The 16655-nt window shown below is 39.8% G+C and overlaps 1 protein-coding gene across 1 annotated transcript in view; it reads left to right on the forward strand.

Annotated features, from left to right (window-relative positions):
• The first annotated feature begins 5135 nt into the window (after positions 1-5135).
• EMCN (endomucin) overlaps positions 5136-16655 on the forward strand; it is a 53953-nt gene continuing 42433 nt past the window's right edge. Inside the window, exon 1 of the mRNA XM_021531439.2 lies at positions 5136-5309. Within this exon, the coding sequence (XP_021387114.1) occupies positions 5249-5309 (61 nt within the window). The 5' untranslated portion in view covers positions 5136-5248. The remainder of the gene's footprint in view (positions 5310-16655) is intronic.

The following is a 16655-nucleotide window of genomic DNA, read 5'->3' on the forward strand; positions in this document are numbered from 1 at the left end:
AGAATGAGCTCATTGCAGTTTACCATAATAAAGATGAGCTATATCTCTGGATAGATAGCAGTTGGATTTATCCATCCTTTTGGAAAATAAAGGCATGGTTCAAACACATATTCGTGTTTTGTTTCTTCTGAAACAGCCAGCCATAATAATCATTCCATGTGCTTTGAATAACATGAGAAACTGAGACTGACTCACTGTTTCCCATTTCATTAGCTCAGGACAGGATGCAGATCCTATAAACACATTCTGTGTGAGTCTTTACATGACATGAAGTTCCTTGCTCTAAGTTTGCAAACCCACTGGTTTTCATATCCCCAGAACAACTGTTTATGGTCTCTTCCAGCTCTTCTGACTGCCCCCACCAAAGCATGAACTATGACTTAGGACTGCAGTAACTTTTCCCTTCGTAACTTATTTTTCTCAGCCACAGTAGTTCTGCTTAAGCTTCTGTCTGACTAACAAAATCAAGTATCTACCACCAGTAGCTCATCAATAGTGAAAGAATGGACCTAGGATGGTGCTCTTGGAAGGACCTTGGCTGTTAAGCTGCACATTGCAACTCCATTTCTACAAATATGGGCCAAATTTATACCTACTGCATGTGAATAAAAATTGAGCCAGATCCTTCAAATATGTTTTGAGTCCGTGTGGTGTATCAGTAGGGTTCCAGGTGTGTAAGAGTGGGAAAGACATGTAGAAGGAAAGAGCAGGAAAAACATACTCTGTGGTAATGGATATTGTTACAGTGTCTGTAGGTAGAGCAAATAAACAATCCTCTGATAGTCAGAGATGCAGTAGTTCTATTGGCCTTGAAAAAATGTTTTGTGAAAAAAAAAAAAAAAACACTGACTAAATGTGTTTTTGTCTTTAGTTGCCTACATAAAGGCACTTAGAGATTTACTGGAATTTTTCACATTAGCAGCTGTCTCTAAATCAAGTCATTGAGATTGAAGCAGTTCCATCCTACAAAGAAAAGGTGGCTATCTTGGGTTTTTAAGCACCTAAATACATTTATGAGCCTGGTCTTTAATATTTTTAACATTATTTTGTGCAGCAGGATTTGGATAATGACATTTCTAGTCCATGAAATATTCCAATGTTTCCATTAAAAAATTCAGAACAAAATATCTGCATTTTAATATGTCCCACAGCATGAATTTTTAGAGAAACTTATACACATAGCCATTAAAAGATCTTGGTTTTCTTCTGCTAAATTCAAGTTCTTTGAAGTTCTACTTTTATATAAAAAATTTAATATATGTAATAGGCTAAAACCCAAGTACTTTTAAAAACAATTTTTAAAAGGACAGAAAGCATAACTAAACAAAATATTCCTGCTCTGTTACAACTGCATTTTTCAACTCTGTTTATGGCAGTAAGTATAATGAAATGTACAGGTAAGTCATAGGTAATTTCTGGTGCAATATGGCAATATTAGGTGTGTTTGCTAAAATATAGATGGAGCAAAACAATAGAGCTTGAGGTTGGTTTGCTCTTGTTTTTATCATTCTGCTATAAGAGTTAAAATAACCATCAATGGAAAGGATAGCAAGCATCAGTGGGAAAGGCTGAAAAACTTAGTGTGATTGTTTCTTCACTTCAGTAAATCACTGAAGACTGTGTATTTCTTGTAACTTTTTATTTTTGCTTTTGTAAAGACTTTGACAAATTGACTCTTCACACCCACACTGGAAATTGTCAGCAGCCCACAGCAAGGTAGCACTCTGCTGTCCACATTATTACCTGTTTTATGCAGTGGTGCTTCATGGATATTGAACAATATGTGAAATTTTTACATTCTCTAAATCTGAAGGGGATTATTTGAACCTCATAGGAAAACTGTGCATGAAAAGGCAATGTTATGCTCCAAGCAATGTGAACTAAGAAAGAATATATAAATACAGCCAGAGACCAATAAAGCTGTAACTGCAAATCCACTGTGGCTGTAAATGGTTTTCCTTTAATAATGAAATACCACACTGGCAAAAATGAATATATAACTCATGCTAACCCAACCCTTATTGGACTACAAAATAATGGTATTTTAAAACAGAGAGTCCTTTCATTCTCTAGAGTGCTCTTTGGTCATGCTTCAAGTTTTCTTCTGCAACTAGGAGGGCTAAAATCTTACATGAAAAGATGTAGAAACTGAGTCATACAGCCACTTGTTCTGAGGCTTGAAGTGAAACTGCAGCTATCCCAACACTGGCAGTAACACCACAGTTGTCAGGAATACTGATGACCAAATTTCTCTGTGAAACAAAGCACACGTTGGCACTGAAGCTAAGTTTCACAGTTTGAAGAAAGAAAAAAAACATTTATTTAATAAAGGAAAACTTATTTGCTGATAGGAAGGGGGGAAAAAAGAATTATTTTCAGTGAACACATAGAAGAATAATCTTTTGCTGCAAAGATCTCTAGAAGCTTTCGAAACCTTAAATTATTTCTTTTTGACAAAAAAAACCTGTTTCCATTTACAAGAGTTGTGAGAATCTCTTCTGCAGCTCAGCTAGTCCAAGTCAGAATCTGCAACTCATATTTAACCAGAATTTTTCTTTCAGTGAGTTATTTGAGCTGTCCCTCTTCTGTTCCTATTTTTTGTTACGTGCATGCTCCTGCTGCTGCCCAAGTTTGATCTAGCAGAAGTTAGCTGCCTTTGAAATGAGCATGAGTATCTGAGAGGGACATTGTTCTCTTGGTGTTCCAGGAAGCAGAAAGTTGTGTGACGGCTCTCTGATGTAGAATCTGAGTTGCATGACACAGTGTAAGGCAAAGACACTTGGCTCTTTCTTTTTCTCCCAACCCCTTGTGTGAGGCTGGGGAGGTTTTTCAACACTTCTACCTTTTAATATGGGTGCCTACTGCAGGGCTGCAACACTCTGTGCCCTTTCTACCTTCAGTGAGTGACAAAGAACCATCAGTCACCATCTTAAGCTGCAACAACTCCTTGGGGTGCTGCTGTTCAGATGAACAGCAAACCATTACTCATTTGGGTATTCTGACAGTTTCTCTGGGCCTCAAAACCCAAGGAAGGGATTCTGTCCTCATACCTTCATGCCTCTTACATCTTGCAGAGATTTCATTTCAGTCAATAAAATAATATCCTTTTCTGTATCCTTCTTCAGCATTAACATTTCAGGTGGTAGCAATAAAAGGTTAGAGTCCCTCTTATTACATTAGGAACAGTACTAACCTGGGATGAATTCACTCTCTGTGTTCAGATTTGTCATCTTTATTGAAGGCTCTGTGCTGCAGCAGTTATTGCTTTCCTAGCCCATTCTAACTTCCAGTCCTGCATCAGCAAAAAATGAGCATAAAAACAGAAAAGCTCTGATGAACTTGGCACAAATGTCATTTTGTGGCCCACCACTTTGTGAGTCAAGGTTTTATTTCTGTGAGAACACAGTCCAGCTATGGAGAACTTACATGTTTGCATCTCTCATGGGTGCAAATACCCAAGTTTGTCCAAATGAAGTGCCAGAAATTCATTGTCTAGCATCAGATTTCTGTTGAGCGCCAGCTTCTGTCACCTGCAGAGGATGTGTCAGAGTTCTAAGATGTAGCAATGTAATTCCTTTAAACAAAAGTTCTGTCAATCTTCTCCCAGTTAACAAGCAATAGGACAAGAGGAAGTGGCCTGAAGTTGTATTGGGGAGGTTCAGGTTGGATATAAGAAAGCTTTCTTCACAGAAAGGGTTGTCAAGCATTGGAAAAGGCTGTCCAGGGAAGCAGTTGATTCATCATCCCTGCAGATATTTAAAAGATATGCAGATGTGGCACTTTGGGACAGGGTTTAGTTGTGGACTTGGCAGTGTTGGGTTAGTAATCAGTCATAATGATCTTAAAGGTCTATTCCAATTCTATGATTCCACACATAATGCCAAGCTGCTACCATTTTCCTCATCCCATGGATAAAACAGCACTGGGGCTGGAAGCAGTGTGGGTTAGGTCTTGGAAGTTCCTGCATGTGAAGCCATTCCAAAATTTCCCCTTACAACTAGAACCTGTCATGAAGAAAAAACATGTTAATTACTGAAATAAGTAAAGTTGACTATTTAATTAGTCAGGTTGTTTATGAGGTCAATTTTTCCACAGTTTTTCCTGTGAGCTGACAAAGAGGGAGAAGAGCAAACATACTGCACTTCATTCTCATTGTGGTTGAAGGTTTGTGATTAATTGCCATCAGCTGGATTGAATCTCTAAGGGGCAGAGCACAGGACTATTACAAGATTGTGTTTTGATAGCCTTTAACTCTAGTGCTCTGCTGAGATTTCTTCCACAGAAGTTGGTGAAATTGCTGTAAGAAGGAGGGATAACAAAATTTTGCAGCGTGTCCTGAGGAGGAGAAGAGAGTCTGTGCTGGTTGATTACACAGCTCAGATAAGAGGCTTGCTTTGGGGGTCTGTGCTCCCATCCCACAGCACAGTAAGTACCTAAAGAAAAGAATAAAACAGCCTTTCCATTACTAATGGAGCAGATACAGTCAAGGCTAGTTGCAACTTATCAAATTAAAAAAAAAAAAAAAAAAAAAAAAAAAAAAAAAAAAAAGAGGACACATTTTTATGTAAAGGAAAACCACCTACCCCAGCTCTAACTCTGCACAGCCCAGAGCCTCTCACTGCTGGGGCACCATGTTGGAGCCACTTCCTCTCCCTGTTCTGGTGGGCCTTGCATCCTCTTGGTTGCAGGATGGCAGCTCTCTCAGGGACATTCTCTCACATGAAGCAGCTGTGATTTTCAGCAGGGCCACTTTACACAGCCCAGAAAAGAGCCAGATGAGAGCTCTTGTTGCTTGTTTTGCTCCTCTGTTCCTGGCTGTGTTGTTCCCCTCTACCTGGGCTCACTCACTGCTCACAAATATGTGCTTTAAAAGTAGCCTAAGCTCCAGTATGAAAGCTGGTGATGTACAGCATATCCTAAGGAAAGATTTAACTCTGCTCAGAAACCTTCCTGACCTCACGACTGAAGAAGAACAAAATAATGTATTAACAAAAACATGGTTCACTGCCAAAGAAAAGGAGTTCCTGTAAGGACTGAAACAATAAATCTCCTCTGTACTGAACTCCCAGAGGGAGTATGTTGTGTTTCCTCCTGTTCTTTATCAAAGTCCCCAAAATAAGCAGGAATGGGCAGTGACCAGGCACAGTCACCACACACCTTTTTCCATGGAGTAATTAAGGCCTGCCTCGGAGTGAGAGAGCACTCCCTGCCCAGCTGCACAAGGGAGAGCTGACTGCTACCACCAGGCATGAAGCTCCTGGGGACTGCCTTCTTTTTCCTTGCTGTACTCTCTGTTTGCACTGTAGGAGGTAAGTTCTTTGGCTTTTTTGGATAGACTTGTCACATCTCTCAAGTGGTTTGTGAACAAAAGCTGAGCTGTCAGTCGCTGGGTGCTTTTTCTTCATTTCTACTGCAGTGATTGAAAGACTGTGTGGTGGAGGAGAAGGCACTAACTGGCAGTTGAGTTATAGGTGTTCCGTGAAAAACTTTCCTGCCATTGTATTTTTGTGACAGCTTTCTTTCTAGGTGTCATGAAGCTCCTAAATATGAGAGGATTCAAAAGCAGTGATGTATTTACAAAAGTTTTCAGTTCTGTTTTTCTTCTACGTGTTAAAGCATTTTTTGCAAAGATGGCTTTAAGGGACAATTGAAATGCCTGAAAAATTTTGCAATTTTTGCTCTTGCAAATTAGATACATCCTGATAGATTTCCCTGAGACTATGCCAGCAATAGGTTTGGCCAAGAGTGTCTCTAAGAAATTATTTTAGTTTCGGTCTCAAAGACAGAGGGACTTACAACATTTCTCAAGTGTCAGATAATGAGGGGTGCAAGCCTAGGGGTCATATTGGTTACTGGGTGCAGTATCTTTTAGATATGGTTCTTAAATGCACAGATTTAATACAACTTTTGGTATTCAGGTGGTCACTGAACTGATGTTTTTGTTACTCTTCAGCTTGAAAGATCATGCTTTTAAAATGGAATTAACTAGTAAAACCAGAAAGGGTGAAAGAAACTGCAACAAGGGCCAGTGTCTATCATCACCTTTGCCAAAAGATGCATTTGAAGTAAAATATGGTTTTTATCTGTGCTTTCATTTCCTGTCTCTGGGCTACAACTTCTACAAATGCCTATAGATTGCCTGAAGAGGATCTATTAACCAGAACTTAAAAATTTAATAATACTAGATTACCTGATCTAAATGAAATTAATCAACTTTTGCTCAGGTTATGTGTTGAAATCGAGTCTTTTGTGGTGTATCTTATGCTATTGCTTGGGCTTGTTGCTGTTAGGAAAACAGATCAATAAAAGAGATGGAAAATAAGCCTGTGCCACAGAAAGAAGTGCTTTTAATGTTATGTTAAGTAAGTACAAGCCCCAAATGTCTGTGTTGAAGTACTATTTATTCCCTGTCTGCTACTCCTAGCAAAAATAGTCTTCCTGTCATTGTCAAAGCTTTAATTTCACAATTTCTGAAAAGCAAAGTGGAGTTGCATCAAAAAGAGCATATTTAACACAACAGTCCATAAAGCTTACCAGAAAGCTATATGCAAAGGTGGGAGGAATCCTGCTAATTTTGTACAGTCCTTTCTTAAAAAAGCATGATATGAACATGGCAGAACTGATGACAGTGAATAAGCAGATTTTAGATATGATACATTTGTTCTGAACAACTTTGATTATGTAAAAACAGAAAAAAAATATTTTTAACACTTAATTGCAAGGTAGACGCGGTAGTGAAATTCTGTTGGTAAATTCACATTAGAAAATTAAGAAAATTTATGGGGTAATTTGGAGTACATCTTTTTCTACTTTGTGAAACCTAAAGTTATATATTCTGGTCAAGCTTGCTTCAGGTAGCCCCATGCACCAACCTGTTAAGAGAGAAGTAATTTTATTGTCTGTTGTGCAAAGCTGGACCAAAGTATTTGGATTTCCACTTTTTGTGGTCTCTAAAGTGCTCTAGTCATCTGGGTTGTAACAGCAGAATCTTGTAGTCTGAAGCTGGGAAGTGATGGTGAGGACACTCACACTAGTCTCATTTTTTTTTTATCATTGGAGACAGCAACAAGTTTTTTCTCCAGCTGTTTGTAATATTTTAAAATTATAAATAGTAATAAAATTATTATATAGAATATAATTTTTAGCAAAGACCACCAAATCCCACCCTGGTGTTTTAATACTCCCCCCTGGGTTTTGGAGTAGTTTGCCTTCAAAGCTCACCAAGACCAATGTGTGGGCTTCCAACTTTTTCATGCCACACACAGGGTACTTGCCTGTGTATCTTTTGTATATCATACAGAACTGAACTAGGACATTTCCACTGTGGTTAGTAAAGAACATACCATGTCTCCTGTGAGGCTTCCAAATTTCATCCTTTGTCTTCAGCTGTATGCTCATAGTGCTTTTCTATGTGATTTTCTTACTTGTCTTGGGATCTTTCACCCTCAAAAGCCTGTAATGTTTCACTGGAGTCTGCCCTCTGTCAGCACATTACTAGAGGCTCAGTTATGTACAGATGTGGGGGCTGATAGCCCCCTGACAACTTGTTCCTCCTACCTAGACTTTTCTCAATCTTCTGGGAGTTAAATTACATGCTAAAACAGGAGTTCCTTCATGCTCATCTCAAGGTGTTCAGTTCTCCTAGCATATTGCCCTTTATTCTTACCTGTTCCAAAATGTAGCTCAAATAAAAATGCTTTCTAGGTTGGTTCATAGCATTTTCAGCTTTAAACAGGCAGCACTGGAATGTGTCAAAAAATACAATGTCAAATTATAGTAATCAAATATGAATGCTCTTGAGTCTGCCTTAAGATGTAATTACACTAAAAATGTGTAAATGTGAACTTTTTTCCTTCTAAAAGATGAGAGGAGAAGCCTTGGCATGTGCTTATAATGTAAGTGCTTAGATGTTGCGTGTTCTTGTGCCTTGGTCTTGGAATACTGCGCGGCTGCACAGCACAGCAAAGATCCTCCCCACAGTGCTGGTAGCACAGCGCTGCATCCTTCCCACTGAGACACCCAGGCAGGCTTCTTGCAGAAGTGGTGGCAGGGGACAGTGAGCTGTGCTCCTCTGCCATCGGGCTGGATGTGCCCAGGCTGTGCACCTGAGCAGAGGGGCTGGAATGAATCCCCTTGTGTTGGACACGGCCAGGGCTGGGGTGTTAACACCCGACTGCTCGCCCCTGGTGACAGCCAGAAGTAGCTTTATCTGTCAAAGTTAATGGCACTACAAAAAACAAGGCTGTTTTTCTTTTTTTGAAAGGTAGGAGCAAATCTTGGCATTGAGAGTTTGGACCAAATGCCCCTGAAGTAATTTGGAGCTGCTCCATTTCACTGTGGATCAGCCCTAAAATACGAGTTTCCCAGTGCCTTTCCTCATTACGGGGATGCTGTGTAGCATCCCAAACCTACAGCACAGCTGATTAATCCCAACTCCCAGGGCTCTTATAGTTACTACACACATTTGCTGCTGTCTGAATGCTGCTGTTGTTGATGTAAATTAGAGGAGATGGATAGCCTTTTCTTTTCCAGCTTCTGTGCTCTCTGCTCACAAGCCCTCAAGTATTTTAAAAATTAATTTTTAAAATTAAATACTAACAAAACTGTTTTGAGCAGTGAAATATTTTGAAAATGCTCTTACCTCACTCTGGGTGATTATTCATGTTTATTCTCTGGACAACCAGCAAGGCACAGTCAAAGTGGATCATTGTCTCCTTTCTGAAAATTTGAGAAATGTGAATAAGCTTTAAACATGACTTTCATGCACATTTAACTTGCTTGAGCCAAAACTTTGGATGTCTTGAGAATTTTCCTGTTGTGGAAAAAAAAATTATTTGGTGCTTTCATTGTTTCTGGCAGTTTGCCAAGATTGGCTTTGTGAAAAATAAAATTATAGTGCTGGAGATTATGATAGCCTTTAATGGAATATTGAATTTTTATTCCTGTGCAGATTTTTTTGGTTTATTTTTTTTCCCCCACATTCCTTTCATTCATTAAATCCCTTGAATATTGGGGCAGCTTTTGACTAATGAAGTTTAAAGGTGTATTTATTACTGGACAGGAGAAAACTGCATGTTGTATCCCCAAAACTGAAAGCAAGTTTACTGCATTTACTGAGGATAGAAGCAGATGGCTTGATACCTGCTTGGTTATGATTTACAGCCAAAATAAATGGAAACTGAGTATGAAGGGCAAGTTGCCTACAGCATCCAGCTCCAAACCTGGGACTACATAACACTGTATAACATGCCCAAAAATTCGTTGTCTTCTCTGAAAATTTACCAGAATGTTTTCTCTTTTCTTTAGCTGACTCTTTTCATCTGTGTTCAAACCTAGAATTTTTACTAATCTTCACTAGTTTATAAATTAGGAAAGAAGATTTGCTGAGTTTTGGTATGGTTTGGTTTTGTGGGGTTTTTTTCCTAATTAGGAAAGTACCTCGAATTTGGACTCAGATTGTTTATGCATCTGAGTCCTGTGTGGAAAAACCTGCTAAAGTACTTGAACTTCTGTTTTTTTGTATTGTTATTTGTACTGCCAAAGTAAAAATTGAAAATAATCTTTAAGAAACTCTTAACCTTGGGATGGGAGTACTTTTAACTGCTACTATTTTATAGCCAGACCAAGTTCAACATGTAAAATTAGTAAAATCTCATGGAAAACCATAATTTTTATTTATGGCCCTTATGAAGCGAGGGGGAAGAGGGTGGTGTTATTTGTCATTTTTGCTGCAGTGGCTCAAGGAAGACTCATTAATGGGTTTATTTTGTAATTCTGTAAACAGAGAGACAAAGCTGGATTTGTGTGTATCAGGTGTTATTTTCAAATACAAATCAAGAATTAAATACCTGGCTCCTTTGGAAGACAACCAACCACTTTTGGTTTCAACTAGCACTCTAAAAATGGGTTCCTCTATTAAAATAGGTCTCCCTTTAAAACAGAAGGGTCAAACCCCTGATTTGCACCACATCCTGCCCTGCAAGTCACTGTCATTGTTCCAGCAGCTGACATATCAGGTAGCAATACCTTGGCACTCCTCTTGTGAAAATGGATCCTTGGATGCCCTAACAGTGGCATGTGGTATCAGCCAGACCTACCTGCCACAGGAAATGGGGTTTGACACAATTGAATATGATGTTATCTCCACACTGTGCCTTCTGGCCCTACCTCCCCATGGAAGAAGTCTGAGCTGATGACCACTTGCTAATATGATGACTTGGAATAAAATTCAGCAAGGTGATCTGCTGGGGTGTTGTAGGAAGGAGTAGAAAGCCCTCTGCTGCCACCCACACGTGTACTAGAGGCTGGTCTGGAAGGGTCCAAATTAATTTCAAAATATTTTTTTTCTCAGCAGTCAGAGTAGCCAACAACCCCTTTCAGGCCAGAGTAACTAGTTGGTGCTCCAAAGGTTATGTTTCCAACTAAGAACAGGACAAGGAATTTCTGACTGCTTTTATGTGGAAAGTGGATACTTGCCTTTGGTACAAGTGCAGATTCTATCCCGTTTATCAGATCAGTAGAGTAGTTTTACAACAGTTTTGAGTACTTCCTTTTTTTTTTTTTTTCTTTCAATGGCAGTAGTGTGCTTCTAGGTGTTAGCTGCATGTTGTAGGTAGCAATGCATCTCAGGTTTCTGAAACCACACAGCAAGTGGCACATAATTTTGTATCACAATTATCTGCTGTAACCTTTCTACCTTGTCTTATCACTCTGACAAAATTGTGTTTTGCTGGGATGGGAACACTACACCAGCCTTGCTGTCTGAAGATTTCTACAAGATAAGTAACCATTCTAAAAATTATTAAAAGTTCAGTTTTTCTTAATGGTCTGATTTCTTAGTGTGGTACTTGGTTTGAGGTGTGTCAGTGTAACTTTAGGGTTAAATCAATTAACATGATGATATTAATGAGATGTTTAGTCTTCCTGCAGATTTCTTCTTTCGTACTCTTTAACAGGAGATTAATGTTGGGTTTGGGCTTGAGAAATTTGGCTATTGAAGCAATTTATAAGAATGGCAAAAGCTTTGGCTTTTAGTTGGTCTGAGGAAAACAATGCCAGGAGATTTTCTAACCTTCCTGGCCGATTTGCATTATTTTCCTTTATAAAATACTTATTTATTGAGGTGTCTTTCCACAGCATATTAATTACTTGAGGTGATCAGGACCCCATATATTCCTTTTCCTACTTTTTCCCATGTTCAACATTGAGTCTAAGGTTTCAGTTGAAATACAGTGTTGATAACCTTCTAAACATTATTATGTGGATTCTATCTATCCCATTGTGAGGATAGCCTTAAATCATCTTTCCTAGACAGATGAATAACTCCTCATCTCAGCATGGGTTATCTATCACAACAATATAGATGATGTAAATATAGGTGTTTGCAAAATCATTCAGAGGTTATAGAAGCAAAAATATCACCAAATATTTCTAGACAAAATGGCAAAAAATAGGTGATGGTTACTCTGCAAAGAAATATGTAATTCAAATGCTTTCCACCCAAATTCCTGGTCACGTGTCCAGTAGAGAGGGGCAGCTTTTGGCACGATACATGGCTAATGCTTCCATGGCCATTCAATGTCCACAAAAGCAATAATTTGGGGTTTTTTTTACCCAGGAATTCTAGACACTCTGAAATTCTGCCAAGCTGTCAAACCTCATCTACCCCTAACTCCTACAGATGCTCATGAAGTCAGAAATTTGTAGTGTATTGAAGAAAGTGGGATCAGTGTGCAATTCCACTGTTGTTACTCATTCAGCATAGGACTGCTAAAACCTCTTTCTGCAAACTACTGAATTATTTGAATTATGGAGCTTTCTGGACATCCTATAGAGTCCAGATGGAGTCTGGACATCCTGTTTTGATTCAGATCACATAACCCTTGGAAGCTGTAGTTACATCAAAGGCTATCTGCCCAGAAAGGCTCTTCCAGCAGCACAATTTTAGGTTCTCTTTAGAAAGGTTTTTTTTCTTATAAGAGTAGTTTATAAATATATTTCCTGTTATTCAGAAGATAGCAAATGTATAAGTATTTAAGAAACTATTGGGCTTGCAACAACTCACTAATTTCCAACAGGCCAACAACAAAAAAAGGGACTTACTAATAACCCAGTCTCTGAGATGTGCAAGGGAAGGACACAGCACACATACTAGAGGCAAAAAAATCTTCCCAGTGCACAGCAGTTTTTTGGTTCTCTGCACATTTTATCCTGTCTAGTCCAAATGGCTCCAGAGGACTCCACTACTTTTGCAAGCCATTCCTAGTGCTAATGGAGTTATGTGGCTGACATGTCTTAATGCTCTTGAATTTAGGTGAACTAGTGCACAATTTATCTTACTGACTTAGAGATGCTTTCTTGTAGTGCACTGTCTGCTTCTTCCCTAATTGCTTTCCCCTTGCATTTCCAAGAGCTGGCAGAAACCGTTTCCAGATGCAAAATGGAAAGTGGGGATTGATCATTCATGGGAGGAAAGGTTGAAAAAGAGCAGAAAGGTTTGTGTAGGAATGGAACAACTTATTCACAATGTTATAGTTGTAATTGTCATGGGAATACAATTGCTCTAATTGCCAATAAAAATACAAGGGGTGTCTATAGCTGTTCACCAGCATGATGGGATAAGCTCCCAGCTCACCATGGCTTCCCAATGAACTGACTGGGAGCTGGAATTTTAACAGGCCTGAGCATCCTGAATGTGGGCCACTCTGTTCCCTTAGGAAGCTGTTTTTCAGAGCGGGAGCAGTGGGAGCCAGCGTGGCTAATGCAGCAGTTCCCACTGCTCTTTGATAGGATAAGTCCTCAGTGCTGACACTTTGTTTCAAGTGCTCTTTGTAGTAACTTTTTTTTTAAATGGGAATACTTCATTACATAAAGCTTGTAAGAAGAGTTTTATTTTGCATCTGACCTTAGCAATTGTATCAGATTGGTAGAAGTTCAGAATAACTTGAGTATTCCATCAGCTTGGCAAAATAGAGACCTCCTCCTTGGCAAGAGGAGGTCTTCATCAGCTGTATGTGCCAGTTAGAGAAATGAGATATTTTTGAAGTGTACCCTTCATCCTTGCATATAAAGTAACTCCAGGGAGACTGTACTGCACTCAGGGCTTGCAAAGCCCATTTGGGGCCTTCCCTTTGGGATATTCTGTACCATTTAACCTTCATTCTAGGCAGTGTGGAAAAGATGAAGAGAGTCTCAATGGACCATTGAGTACAGAATTACATTAATTATAGAAGCAATTTACAGTGTTTCCACAGAGTTTTCTGACAGGAACTGCTTTTTGATGTTCCAGAGGCTTTCAGAGCTTTGTCAGGAACAGAGTGGCATGGGCGGGTGTGGCTAAAATGGGTGTCTAGGCTGATCCCGGATGTTCTAAAAATAAATACATCATAGCAGACATTGCAGTGACCCTTTCCTGAATTATACAATTAGTCATGCTGGTGGAGATGCACTTGGGTCACAAACATAGCACAGAGCTATATGACTTTCCTAACTTCTGCAGCACATTGAAAAGGAGAGCTGCTGATTGACCTGGGCTCAGCTTCCGCTCTGGCTGTTTTGTATCTCCCTAACCAAACGTGCTCTTTCATGGGAAACAAAAATAGGCTTGCCAATAGCATGTTAAGGAAAAAGCATTGTAAGCATTACAATTTTCCCTCTGCCTTCTGGATGGGGGTGACTTGCACCAACACTTATTTTTTCCTGTTGCAAGGAAAGGGGCTCTCCTTTATTTCTTTTTCTTCTGCTGCTCAGCAATGCACAATATGTATAAAGCTTTCTATATGAAATTGCACCCTCTATGGATATTTTTCATTTGACTAACACAAGACGGGAGGGTGGTGGAAGCTCATTTTCTGTACTATAATGTAGTCCTTAGAAACTCCTACCTTTTATCTTATACATGGATAAACAAATATATCACAATCAAAGGGTGGCAATCTGGTGGTTTAAATAGCTTTAAAGGGTTTAATTAAAACCTATTAAATACTTTTAACAGGTTTAAATAAAGAGAAGTGCAGAGCTTGGAGCTTTCGTTCAAGGAAGGCTGGAGTGCTGATGAGCATGCTGAGCACATTTATTGTTCTGTGGAGTGCAAACAATGTACTCATCCCTCTGTAGTGCACAGTAATAGAGATATTCACCAACCTTCACGTGAGCAGAAGGCACACTGAGAAAACTTGTGATTAAAAGCCTTTCATAGGGAGTTTGCATTTCTTCTAAGGCAATAAAAAAAACCTAAAAACTGGCTATTTAAGTGCCCAGATTGCTGTGTCCACACATGCAGAGAGGCAAATCATGCTGTGCTTGGGTTGTTTCAAATATTCAGTAACAGGGGCATTCGGCCAACATTTCTCATTAATGTTTTGAGGAGGGGAGTCCTCACCAGCCCACGTGGGCTGAGGCTGGTCCTTGTCAATATTTCTCTGTGCAGCGGGTCCCTAAGCAGGAGCTGTTTGCTGGGTGCTGTGAGCAGCCTTTGTGGGAGCCTTTTGCCTGGGGGTTGGTAATTCCCAGGAGCTCTCTGCTGGTGCTTAGTGTTGGATCACGCTAGCCCCACGCCTGGGTGAGCAGGAGGAGCTCTGGGCAGTGCTGGCACCAAAGCTGCATTTCCTGCCTTCTCTCTGTTCCCTGCTGGAAAAATTGTGGCAGCTACCTCCCTTTCCTTCCTGCCCTCAGCTCTTGCTGCCAGCTGCCTCCAGACCACCCAGTTTATGTTTCCTCTCTAGAAACCAAATCCCACATTGCCCCAATTGCTCTGCGCAGTCCCATGCAATGCAGGAGGAACCCTGCTCCTGTCTCCTTTTCTAGCTATGAGGCATTATATTTATGCATTCCATTCCCTAATATCCACCTCTTTCAGCTGTTTTCAGGTGCTTTTGCCCTTTGTGGGGAGAGTGTTATGTGTCTCTCTCTGATCCAAGAGCTTATTCTCCTTGCCTTTGTGTCTTCCCCTATGCTCATGCCTAAGTTTTCCCCACTTTCCTGCAGCAGGCTGTCTCTGTCGTGTGACACCAGCCTGCAAAGCAGGACCAGCAGCTACAGAGAAGAAGTAGAAATTTGACCTTAAATGTAAGATCTCCCCACGTAGGATTTGTGTAGTATGTTTTTGGTTTGTTACTGAAGAGAGACGTGACTGGAAGGAAGGTAACAGCTTGGCAAACCGGAGGTGGTTTCCCACCTCCCTAGGCAGCAGGAATCACATGCTTCCAGCTGGTTGGCATCAGGCAGCAAAGTACGTGGCCTTTCTCCCTGCCTTATGGTTTTAGCATTGCCTGTAGTGTCTAAATACACCTCACAGGTGTTCACCTTAAACATGGCCAGTGTAACTTTGTTCAGGCTCTGCACTCTCCTTGCAGCTGCCAATGTGAGAATTTCACAGCGGAGAAAATCCTGAAGTGGAAAATGGCTTATGTTGCAGAAGGCTACATTAAGAGCTTTTGCAGCAGTGCAAAGCCATTGTGAGACCAGGCTGGAAAAACACTGCAATTCTGGCTTTTGGTGAAGTTGCAGCATGGGGCTGTTAGTGGGGACACAGCTTTCCTTTCACCACGGGCTGTCACAGCCTGAGTGGTTATGTGCAGGTCCTGTCACAGGCACATCTGAATGTGTGTGTGAGGCATGCCACACTTTGGGTATTGCTTTGCATACTAAAGAAATATGAGAACATGAAGTTTGTGTGATTTTTTGAGTTTGCTTCAAATTCATGAAGTTTGCAAATGGCTTTGTTTAATATAATATTCTTCTACACACTTAATCTGCTGTGTCAGCTGTTGTCAGCTTCAGCCATTCATTCACAGGATTACACCAGAACCTTGGTTCCCATTTAAAATCTTGTTTATGTGACTATAGAAGGAAAATCTTAAGTGTGAGTCCTTAAGGATTAAATGCCAGAAACTATTAAATACTAGAAACAGTATTACTTCTATAAGATTAATTCTGTCAGAAAAAATATCTGGGGGTGTTTTATCCCCTTTTTTCTGAAAATTTATTTCTGGAGTGTTTCATTAACAGATTTTTTTAATTTTTGATCTTTGAATAGCAAGAAAGGAGTTGATGGTTTGAAACAGCACTGTTAAAATTGCACTTAAACTTCTTCTATCAGTACATCTGTATTTTTGTTCTTTGGGTAATATGTGAACCTTTACACAAAATGCACTACAAAAGAAAAAATAAATTTATCTCAAGGTTTAGGATAAATTATCATACACTGGGAAGAAAGACAAATGAGTAATTAAAACAAAAATGGGAGAAGTGCAAGGACTGTACTGGGCCTGGGGAAAGACCAGATAAGAGCATGTAGAGATGAAGCAGCATGAAAGGAAAGAGAAAATGTAACAGAAAACAGAGCTCCAAGGTAAGAGTAAACAAGTTGTGTACGGTGTCAGGCAGCAGCTACTTTTTGGGACCTCTGAGTTCCCAGATTAGAACTAGATTTTCTTACAAGGACAGCTATCACTTTCTCAAAAAAATGAATTTTTTTTTTAATGAGCTATACATTGTTTACATGGGTACTACTGGAACAGTGGTTACAGGAGGCTCTTTCACAGTCATGAGAACTGGTAGAATTATCATGGGCTAGAAAGAGATCACAATTTATTCCTGATGGTGTGGAAAAACAGAAATCAAGAAAGCAACTTTGACTTCTCTGTGACTTGTGT

The sequence above is a fragment of the Lonchura striata genome, chromosome 4 (genome assembly GCF_046129695.1).
Source record: "Lonchura striata isolate bLonStr1 chromosome 4, bLonStr1.mat, whole genome shotgun sequence".
Lineage (NCBI taxonomy): Eukaryota > Metazoa > Chordata > Aves > Passeriformes > Estrildidae > Lonchura > Lonchura striata.